We start from the raw sequence: 26,257 nt of genomic DNA, 5'->3' as shown, positions 1-26,257 counted from the left end.
TTAGTGACCCTCGGCAGAGTCGCGACACTCGCCAGCTGTTTGAGCCCGTATCTCCCGCGTCGATCGAGCAACCCGAACCTTGGAGGGACAAGCGTCAGCCGTTGAACTGACGACGTGACCTCCCGGCCTAGAGTTTCCCGAAAAAAAAAAAAAAAGGATATTACTAGACGGGAATGTGGCTTTAGTGCCTGCAGGAGTTGCAAATATGGCCGTTCAGCCAGCGTGGAAAATATGGGCGGTGTCTGCCACGCGGTTTTGCCTAAACTTTTGCTTTCTTTCTTCAAGCGGATTTGTGATTGATTGATTGATTGATTGATTGATTGATTGATTGATTGATTGATTGATTGATTGATTGATTGATTGATTGATTGATTGATTGATTGATTGATTGATTGATTGATTGATTGATTGATTGATTTCAATTGCGGGAGAGCTAGATGAGCAAACGGTTTTGTGCCACTGCAAATCGATTGCTTTCAACAGAACGTTGCGCTATAAATGTAGCAATTCGCAATAATAACGCCACGCGCTCAGTGGCTTATAGCCTCTGTCGCATACAAATCTGCAAGCGTCTGTAAGTTTAAGCCAACAAAAGCAGATAGAGGGTAATGAGGTAACGTCACAAAAACATGTGAAGCCACCAACGAGGAGACGCCAAAGTTTCCCCTAGTAATTTAAGTAGGAAAACCTACGCCTTCCGACTCGCAGCGTCTCTCTAAGCGAAAGAAATGTTCACGTTCTGCCTGAAAAATTGGTGCACCCACGTTGCATCCTTCTCGTGTTCGTTCTCGATGCCAAGCTGCTTTGACACGTTGACGATTCACCTTTTAAAGACCGCATGCACAGCGTTGAGATTAGGTGCTTGATTGTGCCGCAACAGTGAACGCGCTTAGGTGCCAGTGCATTGGTGCCATGGGGTGGTTCCATTCACTACCATCTTATCTGTGAGCGCGGGGCCTTCTTTGCTTAGCAGACGCAGATAGAGAAAGCGTATGCGTCTTACTTCCAGGGAGTGTTATTTGTGCCCTCCGTTTTGACGTGAGTGCAGTCATCGTACTCAATTTTACACTTTCTTCTAAGAAACAATCCTTCTTAGCACAATGGAAACAATACATATAAAAGGAGCTAATAAATTTAAAGCCTTTTTATCTCGAAATACACTTGCAAGGCCTCCAACACTGAGAAGACGTACAGGATGCGAAGGAAATACATTGCCACGTTTTAGAGCGATGTAAAATGATGCCACTTATATCAAATTAGTTAGTATTCCTGTTAGACCTAATCAAGACCTAAATAAAAAATAGTGAACCCGAACCGGGATTTGAACCCCCGGAATCGGGGTGTGAGCCCATCGCGGGGCGCGGAAGCACCCCGTCTCTTCCGTGTTCTATACTGCCATTAAAGAAAAGAAAGAAACGAGAGAGACCAGAAAAAAAGCTTTGCAAGTCATGTTCTTCCGAATTGTCTGCCCTGGCGAATATGTCCTTTTTTTTTTTTGCTATGGTTAAGGAAAGAAACACCCTTAATTTCCCTAAGTTAAGGATTTCCCTAAGTTTCACGCCTTAACTGGTAATTATGGCATGAAACTTAACATCCGCCCCTTTCCACTTCTCCATAGGTGTATTACGTGGAACGACAACACTAGCACGTTTCTTCAAACAGGAAGGGGCAAAAAAGGTAAAAGCACCACGATTCACAGGGACGAACTACGCAATGTACATGTCCTCCAAGCGCCGAGGAGTGACTCAGGGGATTTCCCCACCAGACCAGACAGCTAAGGGCACAATGCCCTCTTATATCCTGCTTCAAAGGACTGGTGCATTGATCTCTGGATGGCTGCGAGATTAGGTATCTTGTAGAGGTGGCTAAGTATAGCGCATATATATCATATCTCAGATAGCTTCGAGAGCTTTCTTTTTTTTTTTTCTTTTTCTCTCCCTTCGTCGGCTTGCAACAAGTTACACGGCTGTCCAAACTGGTTGTCGAGTCATTTTATCTATGTTTGTAAGAGAAAGCGGGAGATAAAGCGCGTTTTTTGCAGGAAGGGCGATTCGAAGCGACATCTACGGAGATTGTGCCTTGATTTCACCTTGAATTTGAAGACCTTTAATGTCTGTCTTGAAGCGCAACCCGTGCCCCGTTTGAAAACAGCGCAATGGAAACGAACTGTACTCGCGGGCAACTTTCTGTGGCAATGAAGGGAAAGCTACGATGGCGGAGCTTTTGCACATGTGTTACCGCTCCATGTAGTCCACCAGCGTTTGACAGAGCTTTTGGTTGCTCGGAACAGACGCTGAATCGACGCAGCTTCCATGTGCGACGATTTCGCGTTTGCCCAGACGCAGAAGTGAAAAGCCGCAAAATAAGTAAACCTTTACATTCAGCGGTGTGTTTTGTCTTATTTAACTGTTTCTAATAAGGTGTGTATGGCTTCTCCTTCCCAGCTTAAACTAACGTGGATTAAAACGCGGGGATCTTTCCAGAAGCGCTCTCGCTTGTCCGCGCTTTGCCTCCGTAGCTTTCCCTTCATTGCCACAAAAAGTTGTCCGCGAGTATAGTTAACAGACGACATGAGCGATAGCTCGAAAATCGTCTGGGGACTGACAACTGTCGTGTGCTAACTGATCTATGTCTCTTGCGCCGTTTTTCAGGTAATGGATCCAACTGAGTTGCTCAAGCCGAGGCCTGACCGTAACCCGTCACTGATTTTCGACATATCGTTTGTGCTTATACTGGCCCGTCACATTTTACACGAAGCATTGAATTACTTCCGCGCATTCTGTTTCTCGGAGATGTGGGCAGCCCCGCACTCCAGAAGTCAGCACGGAGTGTTTTCTGTTAGAAGTCTCCTGTAACTCTCTTCTGACTGTACGACGCTGCTACGGTAAGAGTGGCGTGAAGTCAGGTGCCACTGTAATTTGTACGAAGCAGGAAATCAAAAACCAAGAGTTTGCAAATGCTCTACTGTGATGAGGCTCGTGAGGTCGGTTGGTTTAACAGCACGGTCTGGCTGTACGACGCCACGCGTTGCGGTGGACGAGTGAGTGGCACGGCCTTTCCACGACAATTGAAGTTGAGGACACCTGCCACACGTCCTCTTTATTTATTTCTTTACAATCCTCCAATATCCCGAGAAGACAGGACGCCTGAGCTAGGTTTACAGAGCGCTTTTGTTATGCAAACACGTTGTGGAGACATCTGTGCAGACACGACGTGCTATTGTACGCACACGTGTAATGATCGCTTAACGCACATGCAAGCACACCGTAACTGATCCTCGGTGACATGAGGACGGTGCGCTAAGTAAGTGGTCAGTGACATCGATATGTGTTTGCAAGTCGCGCGACATGGGTTCGCAAGTCGCGCATGTGCACCTAACGATGAGTATAAACAAGTGGGTAAATGTGGATTCTTTTATCAGCCGGAACGAACCTTGTTTTCGCGGAAAGCGAAAACATAAGTGACAAAGATAGCGCGAACTTTTGTTACCAACAAGACTGCCTGCGTTTGAGCCTTTCATGCAGCAGCGTTCTTCACGCTGAAACTTGTTTATAGTGATTAAACTTTTCTTTTTCAGGTTTCGATAGTAGAAAAAAGAAATATGAGGGTAATATTCAAATGACCACGTTATCTTAACGCGCACTCGGTTGCTCTCTTTCATTTGCTGCGTCACTCAGACACCGCACATAGAACGTCGAACGGCCATTGCAAACGTGTCGAAACTGAGATGGTTCCGCAATCGCTCATCCAACAGCAACGCCCCCCTCCGCTTGCTTCAGAAACTAGCTACCGCAAGAACAACCTCTCGGATTGCATTTTTCACTTAAGAAGCGCGCTTAAAAATCACGGTGTTCATTACTAGAAGTTCTTTTTTTTATTATGTCCTTCATTCATTAAGCTGAAGACACTTGTATGTGTACCCTGAGTGTCACTCCTGGTTTTCATTTTGCTGGAGAACGACGTACTATGTCGCGTTAAAACAGACCTGGGCCGCATAGTTTTTTTTTTTTTTTTCATTCATCTCAAAAAACGACCTTTCATTGGTGTGAATTACTACAACGCAATATCATTTTGCGCCTTGCTGAGCTAGGAATCGAACACTTATGCTTTCTTGCTCGCCTATCAGGATTCTCTGGCGGTGAAACAACGAGAAATGTTGGTTTGTAACGCTTTTCACGTTGCCACATTCGTTTCCTCGATACGCTACAGAACGAAACGAATAGTACTACCACTGGGACACCGTCACTTGCGCGGGCTTAATCCCTAGTCTTGTTCGCATCAAGTGCCAGCGCGCCTAAGCGTCTCGCTGAAAAATGCTTCCGACGGCTTTCCGGCAACGCACCTAGTCCGATCGCCCCCCGCACACGCGCTCTCTCGTCACACACACCGGCAAACAGTATGCGAAGCTCACCTGGTTCTCCGATCGCAGTATCTTCAACTGGTCGTTGATGAGGGCGTACTTGGCGGCCTCCTCCTTGCGCAAGGCGCGCTCCTTCTTGAGCTCGGGGCTCCAGAAGGTCTTGATGCTGTGCATGCTGGAGCCGAGCTTCTGCGTGGTCGCGTCCAGTTCCCGCTTGACGCTCCCGTATTGACTCTGGAGCTCGTTAAGCCGGCTCTGCAGCTCGGCCACGAAGCTCCCACCGCCGCCGCCTCCGCGGCCACTGCTGCCGTAGTCCCGGTACGGGTCGCCGTCGATGGTGGTTTCGCGGTACATGTCTTCGCGGTACCCTCCGCCTCCGCGGCGGCCCAGGTCCACGGCGCCGCGCTCCAGGGACCGGTCTCGGATGGGCATGAAGTCCTGGTCGACGACGCCGACGCCCGGGTACGAGGAGCGCATGGGCGGCGGCGCGGTGCGCGTGGCCGACCGGCTCCGGTGCGACACCCGCAGGTCCGGCTCGTCGCCGTAGTAGTCGTGCGTGGACATGGTCAGCGGGCTGTTGTTGCTCGAGCGGCTCACGCCGTACGGTCCGGTGGGCCGCATGCGGCGGCCCTGCGACGGCGACGAGAGGTTGCGCGCGATGGGACTTCCCCTGGCAGACGGCGGCTGCGAGATGGACGCGTAGGACGTCTTAGGCGGCCCCAGCATCACGTCGCGCGAGCTCTGGGCCGCCCGGGGCGACCTCTGCGAGCCGCCGTACATGTCGCGGGAGGACATGGTCTACGCTGCGATCGCTTGCTCTTCTCCTGCTGCTTCTGCTGCGACGCCTCGCTCAGCTAGCTGCCGGCCTCGGGAAGGCCCCCTCCGGCTCGGAAATGCACGGTCCGCATCCGCGCCTCACTCAGCTCGTCGTCGCGGCCGCCGAAGAGACCGAGGCCGCCGCCGCCGCAGCAGCCGCCGCCACCGGCATCGCGCCACTCACGCACGCGGCGCTTCGATCCGGCCGATGGCCGCGCTGCTCTTCCGCACTCCGCCGGGCTGGCACTCGGGTCTCCGTGTATCCACTATGGGTCGCGGGGCGGGCACCCCCGAGCTGCGGGCTTGGGCACCAAGCGTCGTTCGCGCACTGCACGCACCTCGGACTTTCTTCCTTCCGGCGGTGATGGCCGCCCTCCCTTGGGGCGGGATGAACGCCGGGATGAGAAAATGCGGCTCCCGCGAGCGGTCGTCTGTCGCGGCAGCAAAACGCACCGCCCCGCCGAGGCTTCACCGAGCAGCAAGCGCGCGAGCCGGACGGCTCCTCTCCTTCGCTCTCCGGCGCTCGTGTTTGCAGCGTCCGCCCCGCGATGGAGCCACTTGCGTCAACAAATGGAAGAGACCGCCGCGCGAACGGGAAGCCCGTCCGCCGCGGCGCGCGCGCGCGCGCGGTGGCGGTCACGTGATTTGGCTGCTATATGGCGATACTCACTAGATGGATCCTTCTTTTTCTCCATGTTTGCTTCGCGCCCATCTTCGACTTATTCACCGCTCCCTTTTAGATACGAGGCTCCTGCTTTCTCCTACGCCCGTGTCGTCTTCCATCAAGAGTGTGAGGGTAGTTTAAATAAACCAGCGTTGCTGCAAGAACTCTGGCCTGTTTTCCTTTGAATTCAGTGGCAGATGTGAACGCCAACGTTGCGTCAATTCACGCATCTAACTTTCGTTCCTTCATAGCCGCCAAAAAAACAGATTAAGAAACTGCGCAGGGATTCTAAAGCCATTAATGATTGGCTTTCGTCGCGCTTGCATTTTCGAAACTGCCGTGTCATGTTCTCTTTCCTTGCATCCTTCTTTCTTTGTTTTTTTTCGTCTACGAAACTGGAAGTGGATCTAAATTTAGCGCACCGGTGCACACCAACGAACGTCCCCCGTCACGTGAAGAAAAGGCCGCCATCAGTCGCGTCGTGCTTACGAAATTTGCGAGTGGTAGTTGAGACGGATGTTCGTTTCGACTTCGAAAGCAGAAGCTGAGCTGAACTTCGTCGCTCGCTATTTTCCTGTGGCGATACCGTGGCACGGGCTGCACAGTTCTTAGCTCAAAAGCCGCGATTGTGTGGGCATCGAGAGTAGCAACTTACAGATTCGACGAAGCGGCAGTTTCACACCAGTATTTTCTATTAGTTTCGTGCGTGACACAAGAGCAGCACCAGCCAAGTGAACTACAATTTTCTGCTGCAGAGGAAGTTTTCGTGAATCGAAGAGCTAACCTCTCGTTCATGCTTCGCACGTTAAGCTCCCTTGTTTCTGGATGCGTTGGGTTCTATTCGATTTTACTGCATCCTCAGACGCAAAAGTCAAATGCAATTGATATTATTATTAAATTGCATAGTTTAACGTCCCGACACTGCACTGCGTGCTATGTGGGACTCCGTAGTAGAGGGCTCTGGATTAATTTCGATCACTTGACGTTGTTTAACGCGCACCCAATGCACGGTACACAAAAGATCTTGGGTTTCAACCCCGCCGGAATGCGGTCGCCGCGGCCTCGGGTATCGCACCCACGACCTCGTGCTGGCAGCGCAAGGCCGCAATTCCCGAGCCACCACGATGGCGTGTACCAGCAGTGAGCCAACGATGCAGTGTACCTATATTTAACGACAGGTGCTACCAAACACAATTTGTTTAAAGAACACAAAGTTTATTTCTCAGAACGACCTTTTATTACACTCGCAATGTTATTTCGATCACATTAAAACGTGAACAGAAAGATGCCATCTCTCTTTGACAGCATTAGGTGTGACAGATTCTGGTAGCTGTCTTGTAAGTGCTACGTCGGGTCATCTTTGGTGTAGTACTTCTTTATTAAAACCGGAAGCCTCAGCTTCTTTAGCACGAAAGCACAAGTCGACGAAAACAGAACGAAAGACTACTTTACGCTGTTAGTACCGTCACGTCAGTGACAAAATTCGAGAAATGGTTAGCCCTTGTGACGTGTATCGCAAGCGCAAGCTAGGCCCTTGAATGGGCGGCCTTGGTCGCAGTGGTTATTCTTCCTGCTTCTCCCTCGGAAACTGTTCAACTCTGCGTCAGTAGAAGTTGCACTGGAAGTTAGCCTGGTGTCTCTAGTAGCTTGCAACGAGACATTCCTGTAAAGAAAAATCGGCAAGAGGTATTTAGTCTGCAGAAAAGTGCAGGCGCTGTTCTTTCCTACGGATCAAGCATCCAAAGCGGCTACGACACTCTTCTCGTATGCTTTAATTGCATCTCTCACGCGTTCTACGCGCGACATATCCAGAGCATTTCTTTTTCTAATGCGCTGCGTGCAAGGACCTGACATATTTCGCTACATGGGAGATAGTACTATTGTTTATCGCGATCTTAGCCTAATGACGAATGACGCGAAAGAAGATGCACGACTTTATTTTGTCGGTGTTTCTATGCATATGAATGGATACTCAGCGATTTGCTCATAAAATATAGCGAAAAGCGTTTCCTGTGTTTAAAAGCCTTCAGAGCTCGAAATGCGCGTACAAAAATTTGAGCTAACCAGCAGGCGTACAAGACACGTACCATGCGTCCCCACTCCCATACACTACCACAAGGAGAAACTGACCCTACGCGTATGCTGCACCGCATAGGGTTAATTTCTGCGGCGAAGCCATCTCTAACGGATATATTTGATTGATTGATTGATTGATTGATTGGATAAAAGTGTGAGTGAGTGTAAGTGACAGCCCGCAGGCAAGATTTCGTCCGCCCTATATCAACACACAATGTAACTGCCCCTGCAAGTGCGCTGCACACAATAAAAAATGTTTATGCGGCGAAGCCAGTTGTGATGTGCACATTCATTTATTGATCAATTAATTGGATCATTTGTTCATTTGTTGGTTGGTGAGTCCGCTAGTTACTTTGAGACTTCCCTATTGGCGCCTGCGTTCTTTCATACACGCACAGCACTCCCGCGCCCCCAGAAGGCATACAGATCGAACTGCCTTATCTTCTACGAAAATGAAGTTTACAATCGTTTCCCAGACCGATTCCGTGTGTTTGATGCTACGTTTCGGCGCGTAGCTTTCATAAATGCGCGCTCTTCGTCTCTCTCATTTTTTTTTTTACTTCTGAACTAGCTGCCCCCTTGCGCGCGGCATTTTCGGGGCCAACGGGCAAAGCAAGCGGTCAGCCCAAACTACGAGATGCTTTTCTAATCGCCTTGCGAAAAACTCGACGTAGCCCGAATAAAAAGGACTAAGCGGCCGAGGGACAACAAAGGGGCTGCGGAAAGAAAAAAATAAAGTCGAAACCCCGAGCGCTGCCGCTCCCTCGAAAGCCGCGCGCGCCCCAGATCTGTGGCTGTTTCATAAATTCAACTGGAGGCGAAAGTGTGTTGCGGTGTCTCGAAAATCGATCGTCGCTACACTCGCGTGCGCGGCCGCTGCAACTGCGTGCTTGGGTAGGCTCGCCACGGACTGCCAACGTGACCGGCGAACACAGCCGCGTCTCGGCAGGGAGCTTCGGCCTTGCCGTTGGCGGCGTCGGGCGGTGGACGCTGGGGTGTCGATGACCTGCCTTCTGGAGGGAGTGGGGGAAGTCACCTACACCCCCCCCCCTATTTCGGGTGGAGGGGGAGTCGTCTACACCCCCCCTCTCCTTCCTCCATTTCCAGCGGGCACGGAAACTTCCCTGCACTGACGTCACCCAACACCTAGAACTAGAATGACTATTCCAGACACACATCCCGGAGCGCAAAACCTAGAGACGGTGATGCACGAACTTGCATCGCAAGAGCAGTCGCGCATGCCCAGACGACAGAGAGACAACGACAAAGATAAAAAATAAAAGCGTGCTGCGCGTAGAAAAAAAAAATACAAAGTTAGAGAGACAGACGAGATAGACGCAGTCCCTTTTGCCCTTAGCATCGGTTGGTATGATTGCAAGTCATTTACTTTGTTATTGCTATTTTTGTCCGCAGTGCAGATTTTCTTTAATAAATGATTCCTATAAAGTGTTCGTGCCTATAAAGTGGCACGGGTTACTTATTTTAACGTAGAACAAGCACATAAGAAACACGAATGCAAGAAAGCCCTTAAGGAAAAATGAACGACAATGATGCGAAGGAATAATGTGACCACAGGAAATGAAGATTGTTTGAATTCTCGCGATCCTCGTAAAACACCTCGTACACTACAGTGCCTCATTCTCCTTTAATAAAAACTCGATTACGCAAAATGCTCATTACGGATATGAACTTATGAAATAAGTGCCCGCGGAACTGCGTGTAAGTAGCTGAATCATCTTCTTGCCTTTACTCATCGAGGAAAATGACACCGATTCGACCTAAACCGCTGTGTCGCCGCATATGACGAAAAAGCAAACGGGAAGTGCATTTCAAATACTGCGGTAATGAAAAGAAAGCCCCGGATGCAGCGCCAATGTACTAACCGGTCACACAATGTTACGTTTTCACCTCCGCATTTGGGTAAAGACAAGCGGCCTTGCTATGAGAAACCTGAAGACGTGTTTCAATTTTTCCGCATACGAGGAAGTGCCGCTTTCAGCAAATGACCCTGCTACCTAAAACTAGGCTTTTTCGGCTTTCGTAGCACACGAGGAGGTAATAAGAACCGAATTGAAAAGCGATTATTTCACTGTGCTGCCATCAGGTTGCCGCAAGATTGTACACGGCCAAAGTTGCATTGATGCCCCGATTTCCTTCAGTCATCCCACTGGGCGTTGCACGTGCCGTTCACACCCACTTAATATTGTTCCTTTCCAGTCTTTTGTAAATTGTTTTAAGTATTCGTTTTTTCCAAGCACTGTTGAAATTTGGAACAACCTAGCTGGTTCCTTGCGGGAAAAACCTAATGAAGAGTTTTTGAAAGAATTGTCTAACCACATTTTGTAATTACGTTTCAAGTTCATTGTATGTTGTTTTGATCTAATCTCTGGTGTATCCACTCCTGCTATGTCTCATGTATTGAGACAGCGGTATATGTAAATAAATAAAATAAATAAATAAATAAAGAGAATATACAGTTTTATAATTTTAAGCACTATACGTACCTAGAAGAGGGATGCTCTCTTTATTTTCTTTTTATTGCGTTTTGGCTTATATGCTGCGCTAACTGTTTATTACGAATGCACTTCAGGGTTACACACACACATATATATATATATATATATATATTGCCTATTATTGCACCCGCAGTAAAAGTAATTTTCTGACATGTGATGTTCATATTTATATCTACATATTTCATATTGAGCACCTCCATGCTGTCTCTTCCGCTAGATAGCCTACTTGGTCCGTGTTTAAATTTTGCTTTCTTTCGGAAAAAGTGGAAGCTTCGAAATGAAGCAGTAGTTCTTCATTCCTAATCTATAAGACCAGACACTGCCAGCTAGTTGTTTTCTGCTAATTTTTCATGTGTAATTTCTCTAATGTTCTAAAACGTAAAAACAACAACGATAAACATCAACGACAAGAAAGAAAGACGGAAAGAAAGGAAGAAACTAAGATCGCTGGTCTCTCATGCTTTCATGGGCTTGAGTGACAGATAATATTTTTTTTTTTATAGTTACACTAAAAATTCTACCTTGTCACACAAGAATGCTAAAGCCTTAGAAACTCCGATCAGGGAAGTAAACGCGGTATTGAGAGACTCTGGCGTGGAACTTATTGTACTTTAAATCTACGACTGTTATGACAACAACGCACTTGTATGATATTGCTTTCCTACTTGCTTCTGTATCCTTTCGCCTGCCCTGCTGTCTTTATGTATAGAACTGTTCATGAATACCGTTATTTCCATTACTATCATTGGTCTCGCCAACTCCTTTTCTGTTTTTCCAAGCTACTGTTCTCGGTTCTGTTTTCTGTTTGTTAAAGATATGCGCGAAGTCCTTAAACGAGACACTCTGCTAGCACCATTAACGAAGGCACGCGCCAATGTCAGTCCCGAAAGCTCCCTCTCAAGTACACACTCATTCAAGAGTCGTTTATAAATGAAAGAAATGATGGGCGTATTTTTCGCTTAAGTGCCTTCGAGCTCAGTAGTCGTGTACACTTAACTGCACAAAATGAACATCGGCTAGAAATTGCGTTTGGTTATTCCTGAGCCCCATGGTGCTCACTCGAGTAGCATTTAACCAGACGCGCCCGTTATCCTGTTGGCCCACTAACCACAAAAAACAAGATCAGCACTTCACGTTGTGAATCACAGCAATTTTTTTTTCAAAAGCGCAATTGACCAAACTTCCGTGTTTCGACAAAATGGACTAATGACCCTATCAATCATTGAGCGAGAAGTTGGTTTGTCTCAGATTCAGGGGGGGGGGGGGGGGGGGGGTGGACTGCGCTGACAGTAATGTGAGCGTTCGGTGCTTTAGCAGTTCCCGCTCCAAGATTTCGCAAACTTGCCTTAAAACTTTTGGCTGCAACAACAACAAATCGATTCCACTTCTAATGAAACGCATGCTTACATGCCTACGCACGCAGTTTCTATTTTTGTCAAGATGCAGGTTGGCGCTTATTGATCACGGCAAACGGTTCAATAACTGTTTCTCTTTTGTTCAATCACCTTGTATGTTTTGTGTCTACACCTGCCTGCCTGCCCACCACATTGCGCTAAGTTAGCATAGTTAGAACACGGCAAACGAAGCAAGGCGACGTTCACAGGCCGTCTTTTTTTTTTCTTTTTTTTTGCATTGCCCAAGTTATCTTCCACGACCCGAGATTTTTTCCTTGTAGGTATCCTCTTCAATTGCCCAAACATTAGGTGCCACGCAAAAAAAAAGGGAATGCTCTAAACGCATAGCTGTTATCGAAGGAGTCGTTGGCGGCGTTTTACAAAGTCGTTCTGTGAAATACTAAGTCAGATTACTAATATTAATAGTGTGCGACATCCTCACTAAGAGAGATAACAAAGAGAGGAAATGCAGGGAGGTCAACCAGACGAGCGTCCGGTTTGCAACCCTGCACTGGGAGAAGGGAAAGGGGGAACAGAAAGAGAAAATCTATAGTACAATATATGAAGACACTCTCGGCGCAGAAAATCATATAAATGTGCAATGCAATAATGCACAATGTTAGGTATGCATCGCAACACCACTTAAGCAATGCAATCTGACATGTGCTATAAGAGCAGAAAGATGTTAAGCTTACATGCACCTAACAATTCCAAATTGTGAGAGCATGCAAAGTAAAATAAAACGAACCTTTATTTTGCATTGAAACTTATTCTCATGCGAATTAAAGCACGCAATGAACGCAATGTAACAGAATAATTTACCGTTCGCAACCGAAGGCATTCCTGAGCAATAAGTTAGAACTCAAGAAGACATTCCTTTATATCGTCGCTGCTGTACACTTCTTGCACTGTAAAATCGGACGGTTTCTTTAATAATTAAGACTGTATTTTACGATTTGTCTACACGAATAGCAGCCGACGCAGCTATAAACTTACAGTGCGCTAGTAGTCACGTAGTACGCTACCGAAAGACGGGTCAGAGACAAACACGCAGATTGATTGATTGATTGATTGATTGATTGATTGATTGATTGATTGATTGATTGATTGATTGATTGATTGATTGATTGATTGATTGATTGATTGATTGACGACGAACATACGATAGCCTCCCCACAAACAAGCATGCAAACTGCCCCTGCAAGTGTGCTGCCTCTCAGAGGTGCAATTTATGCGGCAGAGCCATTTTTTTGAAAAACAGTGACATTGATTGATTGATTGATTGATTGATTGATTGATTGATTGATTGATTGATTGATTGATTGATTGATTGATTGATTGATTGATTGATTGATTGATTGATTGATTGATTGATTGATTGATTGATTGATTGACAACACGCGTAGATAAAGCCTCGCCACCGCAACAACCATGCAAAGATGCTGCATCTTGTATATAATATTTATGCGGCAAAGCCATCTTTTACGACCAGACATATTTATTTATTTATTATGTGGGTAATGTTCCAAAACAATATAGAGGTCATAAGACTCGCCATGGTAGAGATCACGTGGCGTGTTGAACTTTTGCCTAAATCCCGGTACACGAGCATTCCTGCGCAATGCAACGATACGCGTGCGGCTGCCGAGTCCAGAATTCAAACACGCAAACTTTTGTTTAACGTGTTTAGCCTACTGGATTCAATGAGCCGCCGCAACGCTAAGCGTCGCTTACGATGCACTCCTCCCCGCGCTTCGAGCACTGCAGTGCGCTGCGTTGAATTTGTGTGTTTTAATAGGCGCGTTCGGCAGAGACGCAATACACTTGCTGCCAGCCTAGCTTCGAGACGACTAAACAAGCCAAATGGAAGCACCATATTGCTAGGCTCAATCGACTCGGCGGTGGATCAAAAGCAGTGTTGCGCGTTCTCTTGCCGACATCAGCGTTGCGCGCATGCCAAGCAATGTTTCCGCTGAACAGCTGTGTCAGAACTGTAAGGATACACCGGTAGCTGGGAAGAGGACTGCTGACGCTAAGTTAAAAAACTATCCAATATATACTCATTGAATTGTTGCACACGAAGTGAGTCACTTCGCCTGAGTACTATGCTTCGTTACATCCTGGGGTGGCCTGTTTCAGAAGCGCGCAGTGGGTCGTTGGGGTGCCGCTGAATACTGCTGTTCGAGGCTACAGCATGGCGTTTTGCCGAGCGCTAACGATATGGTCGCAGTAAAATGTCGAAAAGGCTACGAGTCCACAGTCTCGCAATTCCACAGTGGTCACTTTACATTGTTTCTAAATGTAAATTATTTGAGGAACTCAGATACGTTGCGCGTGCCGAACGAAACAGAAAACACTTTTTGTAAACGAATAATGGCCCGTTAGTAATTGACGAGATGAAATAGTACTCGCTTGGCACTGATGAAAAGTGAGGGGCCAAAATAATGTGGATGGACGTAGAATTGTGAATTAATTAATTATTTCATAATTCTAGACTTTTTCCAGCTCTCTAACCTCTGCGTCTTGACGCGGTATCTGAAGATTCCACAATGTTAAATTGCACAGATACTCGACCGATCGCTGATCACTGACAATCACCTCGACCTATCAACCGCATCGGGCTCCAACAATCCCTGGGCGGGAGCCCACCTGGGTATGCAAAGTGCCGACGGCTTACCTCCTGCAAAGCAACCTAGCGAACCATCTTCAACGAAGCAACGGCATTCTTCGAGCACCGAGGGCCTTTCCATTTCCCCACACCCGTTTCTCAGCCACACCACTCATTCTTCGCGTACAGACTTGACGCGCCCTACTCGAAGCCTAAAGTCGCTCACGACTCAGAGCGCGTCGCACGCTTACGCTCTAAAAAGAGCCGCGGTGTATATATTGCCGCACAACAATAATCGTCATCTGTCTTGCCCTCATTTCCTTTCTTTAACGTTGCCAACCCGGTACTTCCAAGTCACGAACGGCATGCGCACTGTCAGCATGACATAGCATTCCCGACAGTAACGAGCGCAGCGTTTTCAAGAAAGGAAATGCGGGCAAGACAGATGACGATTATTGTTGTGTCGCAAATATACGCCCCAAAGGGTGTAAGCTTTTCTTAGGGTGTACAACGAGGCAGTTCCGCGGCCGACCGGCCACTCGGATCAGCGCGCTTCGAGTATACGCACCCTGACGACACTGAGTGGGAAGATGAAGTTGTAGTCCTTCCACGTGATGGCCCTCGTGCGGCGGCTGTTCATGCGCGGCTTCCAGAGCAGGCCCCGGTACTTGGCCTTGCGCGCGCACAGGCACGGGTAGAAGCTCATCTCGTCTCCCCCCGTCACCTCCTCGGCGGGCGCTGGCAGCGGGTCGTCGGGCGGAGGTTGCACGTCGACGGGCGCGGGCGGGGGCTCCGTCGACGTCGTCGACGTCGCCGCGGTGACCACGGGCAAGGACGGCTCGTCTTCGCGGCTGCCTTCGTCGTCGCCCTCCGGGGGCGGGTCATCTGCCGAGAGAGAGAGGCGAACTGATATTGTACGGACGGCTCGTTGTCCGAGCCGCCGCCTCTGGTAACACGTCGGGCGTTAGAGTTTGAGGGAGAGAAATTCGCCGAACGCGCTGGTTGTGCCGCGCAAGGAGTCGCCCGAGAGTGAGTCGCGAGAGAGAGAAAGCCAGGAGAGGAAGGGCAGGGAGGACAGCCGGACCATGGCGCCCGGTGCGGGCTACCCTACACTGAGGGGCCCGATTTTTCTTCGTCACAAACATAAGAAGCAAACAGGAAACCAAGGAAAGCATAAGGAAAGGTATCTGCAGTTTTTAATTGAGGTGTATAAATTACGAAATAATGGGAAATGAAAGTGCACGAAAACAACAACAAAAAATTTTGCCGTCGATGCGAGCCGAACTCACAAAATCCGTATTACCCGTGCGAAGCACTACCATTTATTCTACCGCGACGGCGGCTGTAACGTCCACAATCTTGCGCATGTGTGTGTAACGCTGGAACACGTTAGAGTGACGTTGAAACAGCCGCCGTCGCAGCACAATTGGTAGTGTATCGCACGCATAAAGCGAAGGTTGTGGATTCGGCTCCCACCGGCAGCAAGTTGTTGTTTTCTCGTCCAATTCCATTTCCTGCTTATTTATCATTTCTACACATCAATTAAAAACTACAGATAACAGTCCCAGTGCTTTCCTTGGCTTCATTATTTATTGACTTCATATGGTTGTGATCCTACTCTAAGGGTAACAAATTTAAAAAATTGGGCAGAAACCATCGGAGGATGATTGTTAAATGTCGAACGATAGCTTCCCGTTGTACCTACTGAGATGCGCTCTTGGAAACACCTATTGGTTAGCTTTATTGGGTAATATGATTTTAGGGCTGTAGGCGCTGTGACTTTGCACCGCCTCCAAGATCGGCCCACATTACGAGAGAAAAAGGGTGCATAGAAAGGCAGGGAGGTTAATCAGAGGTATAGTTCCAGTTGGCAACGCTCCACGGGGTGAAGGAGTTGGGGTATAATAGGAAAGAGAGAGCGGAAGGGAAGAGAGAGAGAGAAAAAAAGAGACGAGCACGAACAAACGGCGTACCCTATAGAGCGGTGGTGGGCGGCGCTCTTAAAGTCTATCGCGAAGGCCCGTAAACGACAGGAATCTTAGAAGCGCGAATAAACCCTTCTACGCGGAGGGTCTTCGACACCACTGGCCTAGAGCTCCTAGTTGTGATAGTGAACGATGGAATTTGCCCCTGTGTGACTCGAACGTTTTCTCCATGTGTGGGTTGCGCTCGTTGTCTCCGGATACACAAATATATCTACCGCCTGGGTTACCACGACGTGAACAGACCATGAGGTACAGTCTATGGCTAGGCGTCGCCGTATTACGTACCCCATTAAAGTACCCCGCGAGCACACATATTACGCATCGGTATGAGGATCGGTCCATTAACTCACCATATTTGATTGAAACTGTTTCTGAGATCGCTTTAGTTTACTCGGTCATACAGCCGTCCACTTAAATCAGGAGAAAGAGCAAAAGAGAGCTCATTTTTACAAGCGAACACAAAGAGAAAAATCCGAGCGCAGTTGAGCACTTCGTACGAGTTGTGAATGCGAAAGCATCAATGTCCAATTGAACGGCGCTGAGCAGTCCCTTGAGTTTTGCGCTGCGAGTAATGTACCACAGTGGTGCGTGCTGCCCTATCCAGCAAGCAGCACCATCCTGCAGTGCCAACGGCGCATGCCACCGACGTCCTGCGCGACGAGGGAACTAGGAAGCAGCAGTGGCCACCAAGGCCGACAGGCGTGAGCAGCAGCTAACTCCGATGGGGGTGAGAGAGAGAGATACGGACCTCGCGCCGGCTTCCGAGAAATGGCGTGAGAGTGACGTGGAGTAACGGCGACGTCCTCTCCCCTCACGCAACACCCGACGCGCTATCGCAGGAGCAGGTGTTCCGTTTCGTCCGCTCCGCTCCGTCGAGGCGCTCATGTAACATGGCGTCGCAGCCAATGGGAATTTAAGTGCCGTGTGGCTGCTACAGACACCGGCTGTTTCGCTCAATGGGTCACGTGATGCTTTCGCATCAGAAAGAGGGAAAGAGTAGGTAACACTGACACGACCCTGGTGTAACAAACATTTCAGGAGTGACGGTTCTTGGTGTCCTATGGAAGTGCCGATTAGACCAAGGTCGTGCTAGCGTTCACTCCCCCCAACATAGATTGAGAACGAGAATAATACACTGCGTGTCCCACGTAACTTGTGCCAAAATTTAAAGATATGCGACTGCTCCGTAGCTGGAAAGAACCATGGTAACGTTGCTTGGCATCGCTTGGGGCAAGTCAGACTTTATTTCGCTTAATTACATAGCTGGTTACTATTAATTATTCAACCACTCAAACATGATATTCAGAGTAAAAGTGTCAATGATAAAATTCTAGACCATCCTGATAAATTCCCGATTCAGCTTTCTGTTGCTCAACACGTGCTACATAAAAGCTTTCTCCAAGCCCGAAGTAAAGCCCGCCAAATATGAGAAATAATTTTTTTGTCTCTATTACAGTTTTGCTCCAAGTATAGTATTTGATCAGCTGATTATTTAATAATACCTAATTATTTAATTAAGCGAAATACAAATAAATATGTCTGATTGCCTCAAGCGACGGCAAACAACATTACCTCGGTTCTCTCCAGCTACGTGGCACTTTATATATTTAAATTTTACCACAAGTTACGTGGGACACATGAGATATGTCACGTTTACAAAAAAAATACTCCGTGAAGCGTTGGTGTCTGAGCCTCTTGGTGCGGAAGCGTGCTGAAATGTAGCGCTAAAGCACGAGGCACAATAAAGCAAAGGCGGAGGCATAAGCATTTCTTCTCACCAGCGACCGCTTTGCCTCGAACTGTCACTGTTATCACGTTATCGTTATCGTTATCGTCAAAAACTTGCTTGACGTATCCGAAACTTTGCGATCGTAGTCGCGAATTCGGTAGTGAGACGGGTGTGCCTAATTATATCACGAGCGTGACGCCAATAGTCAGCGCGCTACAAGCGGACCCGACAGACTCAAAGGACTGCTCAGCGCCGTTCAATTCGACATTGATGCTTTCGCATTCACAACTCATCCGAAGTGCTCAAGTGCGCTCGGATTTTTACAAGCGGACAAGCGGACCCGACCCGACAAAAACGGGTTGGGTCTGCTTGTCGGGTTGAGATTAGGTTGTGCTCACGTAAACACTATAGTCGGTTGGGATGAGCGAGCGTCGAATAGGCAGCCCGACTACGTGGAATAGGTTGACGCCGACCCATCTGAAGCGCACATGCAAACGTGCGCGGGTCGGGTCGGCGTTCCGCAGCCAGCAGCGATCGACTAGACTCGCTGTCTTACCTCATGTCTCGACGCACGCTGTCGCAACAATCTCGAACCGTTTCGTACGAGCTCGTGTGAACGCATGTCGAGTGGCGCTGTCTGAGCCCGACTTTTGACTCGACCCGCTCCTGTTGGGTTCATGTAAACGTACCCGGTGTTGTACGCTCTCAAATCTGCGTGGACGTGACTGAGTCCTCTGCAATGCAGCACGTATAAATACAAGGATGCATGTATAAATACCGGACTGACTTGAGCGGTGTGGTTGGATTCTACCACCACTGATAGTGTTCGGCGTTATTTGCAGTTTTACTTTTGTCTTTTTTTTCTTTCTCTTGTTTTTTTTTTTTTTTTGCGCACAGGTTTGACCAGTAAAGAGTTTGATTCTGATTTAAATATACTTGGTAGTGTTTCTGCTTTCGGAAGACCAAATTGGGCCGTCCAGCTGGCTGAGGACGCAGCCAGAACCCAAGGGCTACTGGCCGTCATTCTGGCCAGGACTTGTATCCCTAAGCTGCCAGAAACTAAATAAAGTTATTTCTCTTTCACTCTTCACCGTCTTTACATGGCTGCAATATTAAAATGATGGTTCCAGATCTGTTCGGGATACACGTGTCTGAATAGGCAGAGTGTACACGTCCGACTTTGTTTTGCCTTTGAGCTTGTCAGCTCGAGGTCACGAGTTCGATTACTAGTTACGGCGGCCGCATTCCGATGAGGGGAAGGATGCAAAAAACACTCGTGCAAAGGGCTTTGGGCACATGTTACAGAACCTCAGTGGGGCTCAAAATTAATTCGTATCCCTTTAATACAGCGTCCTATTCATTGCATAAACGTAAACATTGCACGAGATCACAGGTCTCATAGTTGAAGGTACCGCTTCGCATTCATTCTTTTAGCGATTTATTACCGCTTCACTAAAGTGTCGCTGCAGATAAATTCCAACATGTTCGTTGGGTCTGCATTATCTTCTTTTTTTTTGCGTTCTTTTTCATGTGTTTTAGGATGGGGATCTACATTGGGGCAATGCCTTACTTTGCAAACATGCACCTTGCATGAACAGTGCGTATATAGTTTATTGTTCTATAGCATCGTCCCCTGCAATCTCTCTTTACCTGTCTCTTTCCGATTTCCTCTTACTCCAAATAGGAGTATAAGGCTAGATAACGCCACATGGGACAATTCTAGGTGGTGTTGAGGCTAGAGACACGCTCCCCCGGTCAACCTCTCCTCGTTTATGCCCTTTAAGACCTCCTCCTCCTCCTATATGAGCGTATTGTGAGCCAACAACTAGCGACGTACCTAAGCGCCAAGACTGGCCATATTCCTGATAGAGCCAGTGTTGAAGTATGCTTGTGTTGTTTGGTCTCCTCGTAAGCAGCACGAAATTAATCCCTTAGAATTGGTTCAAAGGAAGGCAACACGCTTTATCTTTCACCGCTACGACCGCGACTTTTCTCCGTCCACAGCGCTAGCGTCGCTGAATCTAACCCATCTTTCTCAACGTCAGGATAACGAGCCTAGCTACACTGCATCGTCAACTCTTCCTATCGCCTGTCCAACGCCGTCTTAAACTTTTCGAAGGAATCGCCAACTCAGAGCCGCCACGAATTAGACATTACACCCATATTTGCCTGAACTAACATCTTCAAATTCAGCTTCCTTCTCCGGACAATTGAGCTCCGGAACTATTTAAACGGCGCTACTCGTATTCGGCTGCTAGATAAGTTATTGTCAGCCCTTAGCGACAAGTGACCGTATTTTTGGGTGATTTATTTTGCTGAACTCATTCAGTCTTGCTTGATTTGTTTGTTATAGCACCATTCTTCATTTATTTATTTATTTATTTATTTCCTCTATAACCCCACTACTGCAATAGCCCTTACTGGGCTGTGGTGTGCATAAATAAGCAAAATAAATAAGTTTAGCCCTTCTCCGCCGCAAGGACATGTCTTGTGGAGGAGATGGGGCTCAGCGCGCGCATCGCAATCGCCCTCAGTTTTCTCCCAACGCGGCCCGTCACGGTCGCGCCTCCTCGCGTTAAGCTTCCAACCCTATCGCCGCTTCGCGAGCTCATTGCGCCGCGGCGACCGCACAACAAAGTGTGTCCGTGCCTCGTCAGCCTTGGCTACCGACCGTTCTCCTCCCCGCCCCGTCGCAGTGCACACCTGCCGGAGGCGGTGCAGCCGGTGTCGAAGGAGGCACCGTGGCCACGGACGTGGTCGAGACCTCCTCGGGAGGCGCCGCCGTGGAAGCGCTCGTGGACGGTGCGGCCGTGCTCGTCGATTCCTGGTTCACGGCCATCCCGCCCTGCTCGGGCCCAGACACGCCGGCCTGGATCGGGTTCTCGGCCTCCGGGAGGGTCGGAGGCTTCTGGGGTCGCATGTTCTTCGACTGGACACGTCCAGCAAGGGCGATTTTTTTTTTTAAAAAATTAACATTATTCGTTAAAAATTTATTTATTGCAATATCGTCGTGTAATATCTTAACAGTCGTTTTGTACGTTAACTTCAGTTTTGGCGTTCAAAGCGCGAAATTAGAGTAGCGCATAGGTTGCCGGTGACGAAACTTGAGGCTGCTGAATCGCACGTGCGGGTACGAATTCTATAAGTTGTCCGTCCGTCGGCTTCGCGTTAAAGTCGATAATTGGTTTGAGATGACCTGAGAGTACGTATGCTGTTTGTCGACTGAATAGACTAGTATTGCGACACAGCACTCGAGCAGGTCTGCTGTCGGTTCATTGAGCTAAGTGGGCGTTCCATTTCTGCGCTCTCTTCATAAAAATAAAGAAAGCCTAATACTAATCATGCATAATAAGGTGAATATCCATACCACGCAGCTTGATTTTTGATAATGCTTGTTGTAACGGTGCAAGCAGTAGCGCAGGTAGCACAAGAGTAGAAGTAAATTTAGTCTATAAGTCACCGACCTATTCAGTTCAATTTCAGTTCGCTTTATTTCCCAGAAATGGAGGAGAAAAAAATTGTTTCTGGAGAAGTCTGCCTGCTAAGAGCTAAGGGCCACGTGATTCTGCCAAATGTTTTGCTTCACGCCAGTTCTTGCGCACCCATTCTTGCGCTATGGTAAGTACTATCAAAACTCCAATACCATCATCCTCAAGAATTCAAGTATAGTCAATATACGAGAATTTGATGCGCTTTTTTTATCTTATTTAGCAGGTTGCTATCGCACGTGCCTGTCTGCCCACATCTGCCGTTCGACCGACTCTTGCTAGCACAACTGGGAAGATTGTTTCACCGTGCACACAAGAGCTCACCAGAAAGCCTGCTTTACAAAAACTATTCTTGTGTTGTTTTTAGTTTTTGTAATAGCAAAGCTTGCTATTACAAACATCATAAGCCTGGTGTGCTTATTTAACACTATTAGGAAATATTTATTCTATATTATAGAGAAGTCTCAGCACGTTGCCGCAAATGCTAACTACTGCGGTCGCTTTTCTTCTTTTTATTTTAATTTCTCAATCTATACAAGTGCAAATTTATCTTACCTTATGCGTGCACGTCTTGCTTATTGCGGTTTGGTAATTAGTGACAAGTCTTGTCAGCATCCTCATAACCAGCAGAGAATCACTACTTAAGTTTATCAAATGGCTAGTAAATAAATAAGTTCTGACCTGTAACGCCACAAAATTTGCATACACTTAGAGAGAGTTTCTCCTTTGTGAAAGTGAGCAAAAGATGCAGAAGATTCCTACACTCAGAAAGCGCCGGTGCAGCGTAATTTTCATTTTCATAGGCGCATCCGTTGACTGGAGCGTAATTCGACGCTTACTCTTTTTTATTACTCTTCCATACTGTAGAGAGGTAATCAAAATGCAAGGACGTCAAACGATGCATTTACCACATCTGGGGCGTTTTCTTTCGTGACTTCTTGCCCACTGAAGCATCTTGACGATGTTTTCATCTTTCTTTTTTCAAAAAGTACATTTGTTGCCACTAGCACCCGCCCAAAATTTCTATCTATCTTCGCAACGAGGCGTTAAAGATCAACGTGTAATGTGTACGAAAGGTACTCACTCTTTCTGAAGCCATGCACGCCCTCAACTGAAACAAAAGTGTGCGAATTCATTGTTAAAACACCACACGCTGAAGAACGAAACAAAATTTGCTTATCATCGCAGCCACGTACCATTGCACACTCACTCTCACCAGCAGGTTCCGCGTACAAAAGCAGAAATTCAATTTTCCCGCACTTTGGCGGGGGGGCTTTTCCGTGCTTACAACGTTCTACGCTTTCTCCGCTTCCTCGAACCCAATCGGCACGCAGGTGCCCATTTCGAAATGTTCCAGCTCGTCACGAGTGTGACCCTTAAGTCTTTCGTTTACTCTCCGTCGTTCCACAGGAAACATCGCATTTACGGTAGCCCTTCGCAATCTAGTTTATAGAAGCTCAGCACGCTACGACGTACCCAGCCTATTTCTGATCGCGGTCGATACCGTGGCTGCGAGAGCGTGGTTCGGAATGCAAACATGAGCGCTGTTGGTCACGACTGACTGTTCGAGGGGGAAAAAAGGACTGCTCGTAATTTTAAACGTAGGAGGCCGCCGCGTTGGTTTGATGTTGCGGACTCGGTTTTGTTCCCAAAGCGCATCTTTATTTTTAATATCAGCATTTTTTTTTTCATTCTCTCGCGTCCAGAGCTATAGGCTTTCCTTGAGGACGCTCAGTCCTTTCCAAGTAAGCTCACATTTTGTATGACCATATTTCGCGTTGTCAAATTCTGGTTCAGATGGCGCGTTATCAGCCGCCACTATCTCACGCACGAGGCTGAGGCAATAATAGCGGTAACCCACTTGATTGATTCAAAGCTACCCTGCACGTTTTAGATACGCGTAAATCGCGAGCCCCAGCTCTCAGCACAGTCCGCCACAACAGTGTACGGGACGCGGATTTCCCGACAAATACGAATATTGCTGCCCTGTCACGGCACGGAACTTGTAATTTAATGAATCACTGTACAAGTCGCAAAAGCTAATACAAATTCAAACACTGAACTCGTGGCTATGTGTATATAACTAGCTTACACGTAAGGTCACGGACGCAGATTCTCAGCGTGCCAGTACCCAAATATGGCGGCCACGATGACGTCAGTACACCATGTTATCACTCGTACATTGTAAACTTTTTTTTTTTGGATGGTGACCGTTTTTTATTTGATTATCACTATTATCGAGTTTTCGCTCGGCGCAAGACGAGCATGACGCGCTGTCACGTTTCTTGTTTATGCCGTTGCTCGACGTGGTGGTGCCCCAAGATGGCGGCCGTGATGACGTCACGAGGATTCAGGCTTTCTTTTTTTTTTCGCAAATTCCGTGTCACGCATTTTCTCGTGGCCGACTGTGCATTTCAAGCCGTTAGATTTTTGCATACGTAAGTGCAATTGCGAGACAAGCGATAACGTTTGTTTCATCCAACATTTCTTGTACACCTCCCCATGAAGTGTACACACCCGCCGTGGTTGCTCAGTGGCTATGGTGTTGGGCTGCTGAGCACGAGGTCGCGGGATCGAATCACCGCCACGGCGGCCGCATTTCGACGGAGGCGAAATGCGAAAACACCCGTGTACTTAGATTTTAGGTGCACGTTAGAGAACCCCAGGTGGTCGAAATTTCCGGAGTCCTCCACTACGGCGTGCCTCATAATCAGAAAGTGGTTCTGGCACGTAAAACCGCATAATTTAATTTTTTTTATGAGGTGTGCACCTACCTATTTGGTTGACTGTGCTCCTCTGAGCGCGTTTCGAGCCAGCTCACGTACGTTTCAGCTTAGCGTCAGTGTAAGTAAACAGCTGAGGCTGCTCATAACACTGCAGTTCGCAACTGAACCTTTCACTGGGATTGTAATCATGATGGTGAACTCAAAAGATAACAATCAACGAAAGCAAACGCCGCGTAAGTGCTTTCATGGAATGAGCTATATCGATAACAGAACGGTAGCTATAAAAAAAAAGTTACAAATCGATGGCTTTCGTGCAGTCTCGCTTTAACATACCAAGAGTGTTTGTCTCCTGTTGTAGTACGTTGCACAGTATTCAGTCTCGTGAGATAGCAGTGGTCGCGTAAAGGAATCACAGTGCGAACCATATGGGTTTCCAAAAATAAAATATAGTATATACGAGGACGCAACCAATGGTATTTTGTCGGCAGTGACGTACGGCACCAGGAGAACTTTTTTCATAATTGAACTATCGATAATCAAATTATATTAATTCACGAACTTTTTTATTACTGCATTGAGGACGTCCATTTTGATAGAAGCGTAATAACTGTGTTTTAAAAGACCCGATGTCGTTGTTTTCAGTGCGCTGCGTCTCGCGTAATTCTTTTTTTTTTTTTTGTCGTGTTATAAAGAAAATGCGAGAAATATGAACATAGCCGCATGATTACGCGGCGGCACACCATGACACCAGCAGTCCCAGATCTAGCCATCCTACAAAACCATTCTTTTTCTCTCATTTTTCATTGAATCCTGGGTCACATCGGCAAGAAAAACCAGGGTAGACCAGTAAAAAAGGTATGCACGAGCGCCTAAGGCCTTCTAATACCGAAAACAAGGAAACCTAACACAATATTTCAGAGCAATATGCAACATAACAAACATGTAAATGTAGCAGATCACAGAAAACCTGGAATTGAACGTATACAAAACTACATGCAAGCACACAGAGATAAATATCCACCGTAGCAAAAATAAATAAATAAACAGTCCAGTCGCTTAAAACGAGCACTATTTAACATCGCTCTTTTAATAGCATGGAATGTAAACGGCCTTTCTCAATGAAGTTTCTTTTTTCGGATTCTTTCCATACCGGGTATATTTTTTCACTTTTCTAAAGAAACATCTGACGTGGTAGAACTTGCACACTCAGCCCACCTTTGTGCACGGCAGCTTGTTCTCGCACAACGCGGTGAGAAAGGTGGCGGCGTCCATGGTGCCTCCCACGTTGTATTGGCAACCGAGCACCACCACTTTGTCCGCCGGATCCTGCGAAGGAAACAAGGTCACAGACGTAACAGTCACTGAAATGCGCAACATAACAGGATCGTTATCTTATCGGCCGAGTGTTAATAAAGTCGTCTTACGTAGCGTAGACACACACTAGCGATTATGTGCACGGGAATATTAGAAGGCGTATCCGGCAGTGCTGGTGGTGCCATCATGTGGAGATATGATGAACCATAATGCACTAGAAGTTTACTTGAGCTGCACGAATACTCTTTATTTTATTTTATTTTTTTTAATGAGCGACCTACCGTGGTTGCTTAGTGGCTACAGTGTTGGGCTGCGGGATCGAATCCCACCCACGGCGGCCGCATGTCGATGTGGGCGAAATGTGAAAACACCCGTGTACTAAGATTTAGGTGCATGATAAGAACCCCAGGTAGTCCCAATCTCCGGTGTCCCTCACTACGGCGTGCCTCATAATCAGATCGTGGTTTCGGCACGTAATTAAAATTACGGCTCATAATTAAGAAAATAATAATTAATGATACGATAATACGTTCGCAATTATTACGATGAGGCCGGTACATGTGCGCCAGCGGTTTAGTTGA

General features: G+C 47.5%; 2 protein-coding genes across 3 annotated transcripts in view; both read right to left on the bottom strand.

The window, feature by feature from the left end:
• The window catches only part of LOC126522798 (uncharacterized), a 143,257-nt gene extending 137,600 nt beyond the window's left edge, over nt 1–5,657 (bottom strand). For both annotated transcript variants that reach the window (XM_050171612.2, XM_055066560.2), the window contains exon 1: nt 4,412–5,657. In XM_050171612.2, the coding sequence (XP_050027569.1) occupies nt 4,412–5,155 (744 nt within the window). In that variant the 5' untranslated portion in view covers nt 5,156–5,657. The remainder of the gene's footprint in view (nt 1–4,411) is intronic.
• Nucleotides 5,658–7,034: 1,377 nt separating this feature from the next.
• Nucleotides 7,035–26,257, bottom strand: part of LOC129382504 (uncharacterized) — a 30,212-nt gene continuing 10,989 nt past the window's right edge. Inside the window, exons 3-7 of the mRNA XM_055066561.2 lie at nt 25,578–25,688; nt 22,721–22,747; nt 20,852–21,077; nt 15,003–15,319; nt 7,035–7,503 (exon numbers count right to left, since the gene is read on the bottom strand). Coding sequence (XP_054922536.1) covers nt 7,480–7,503; nt 15,003–15,319; nt 20,852–21,077; nt 22,721–22,747; nt 25,578–25,688 — 705 coding nt within the window. The 3' untranslated portion in view covers nt 7,035–7,479. The remainder of the gene's footprint in view (nt 7,504–15,002; nt 15,320–20,851; nt 21,078–22,720; nt 22,748–25,577; nt 25,689–26,257) is intronic.

Source organism: Dermacentor andersoni, chromosome 6 (genome assembly GCF_023375885.2).
Source record: "Dermacentor andersoni chromosome 6, qqDerAnde1_hic_scaffold, whole genome shotgun sequence".
NCBI lineage: Eukaryota > Metazoa > Arthropoda > Arachnida > Ixodida > Ixodidae > Dermacentor > Dermacentor andersoni.
The sequence above is the reverse complement of the archived record's forward strand: the minus strand, read 5'-3'. Positions and strand labels throughout refer to the sequence as shown.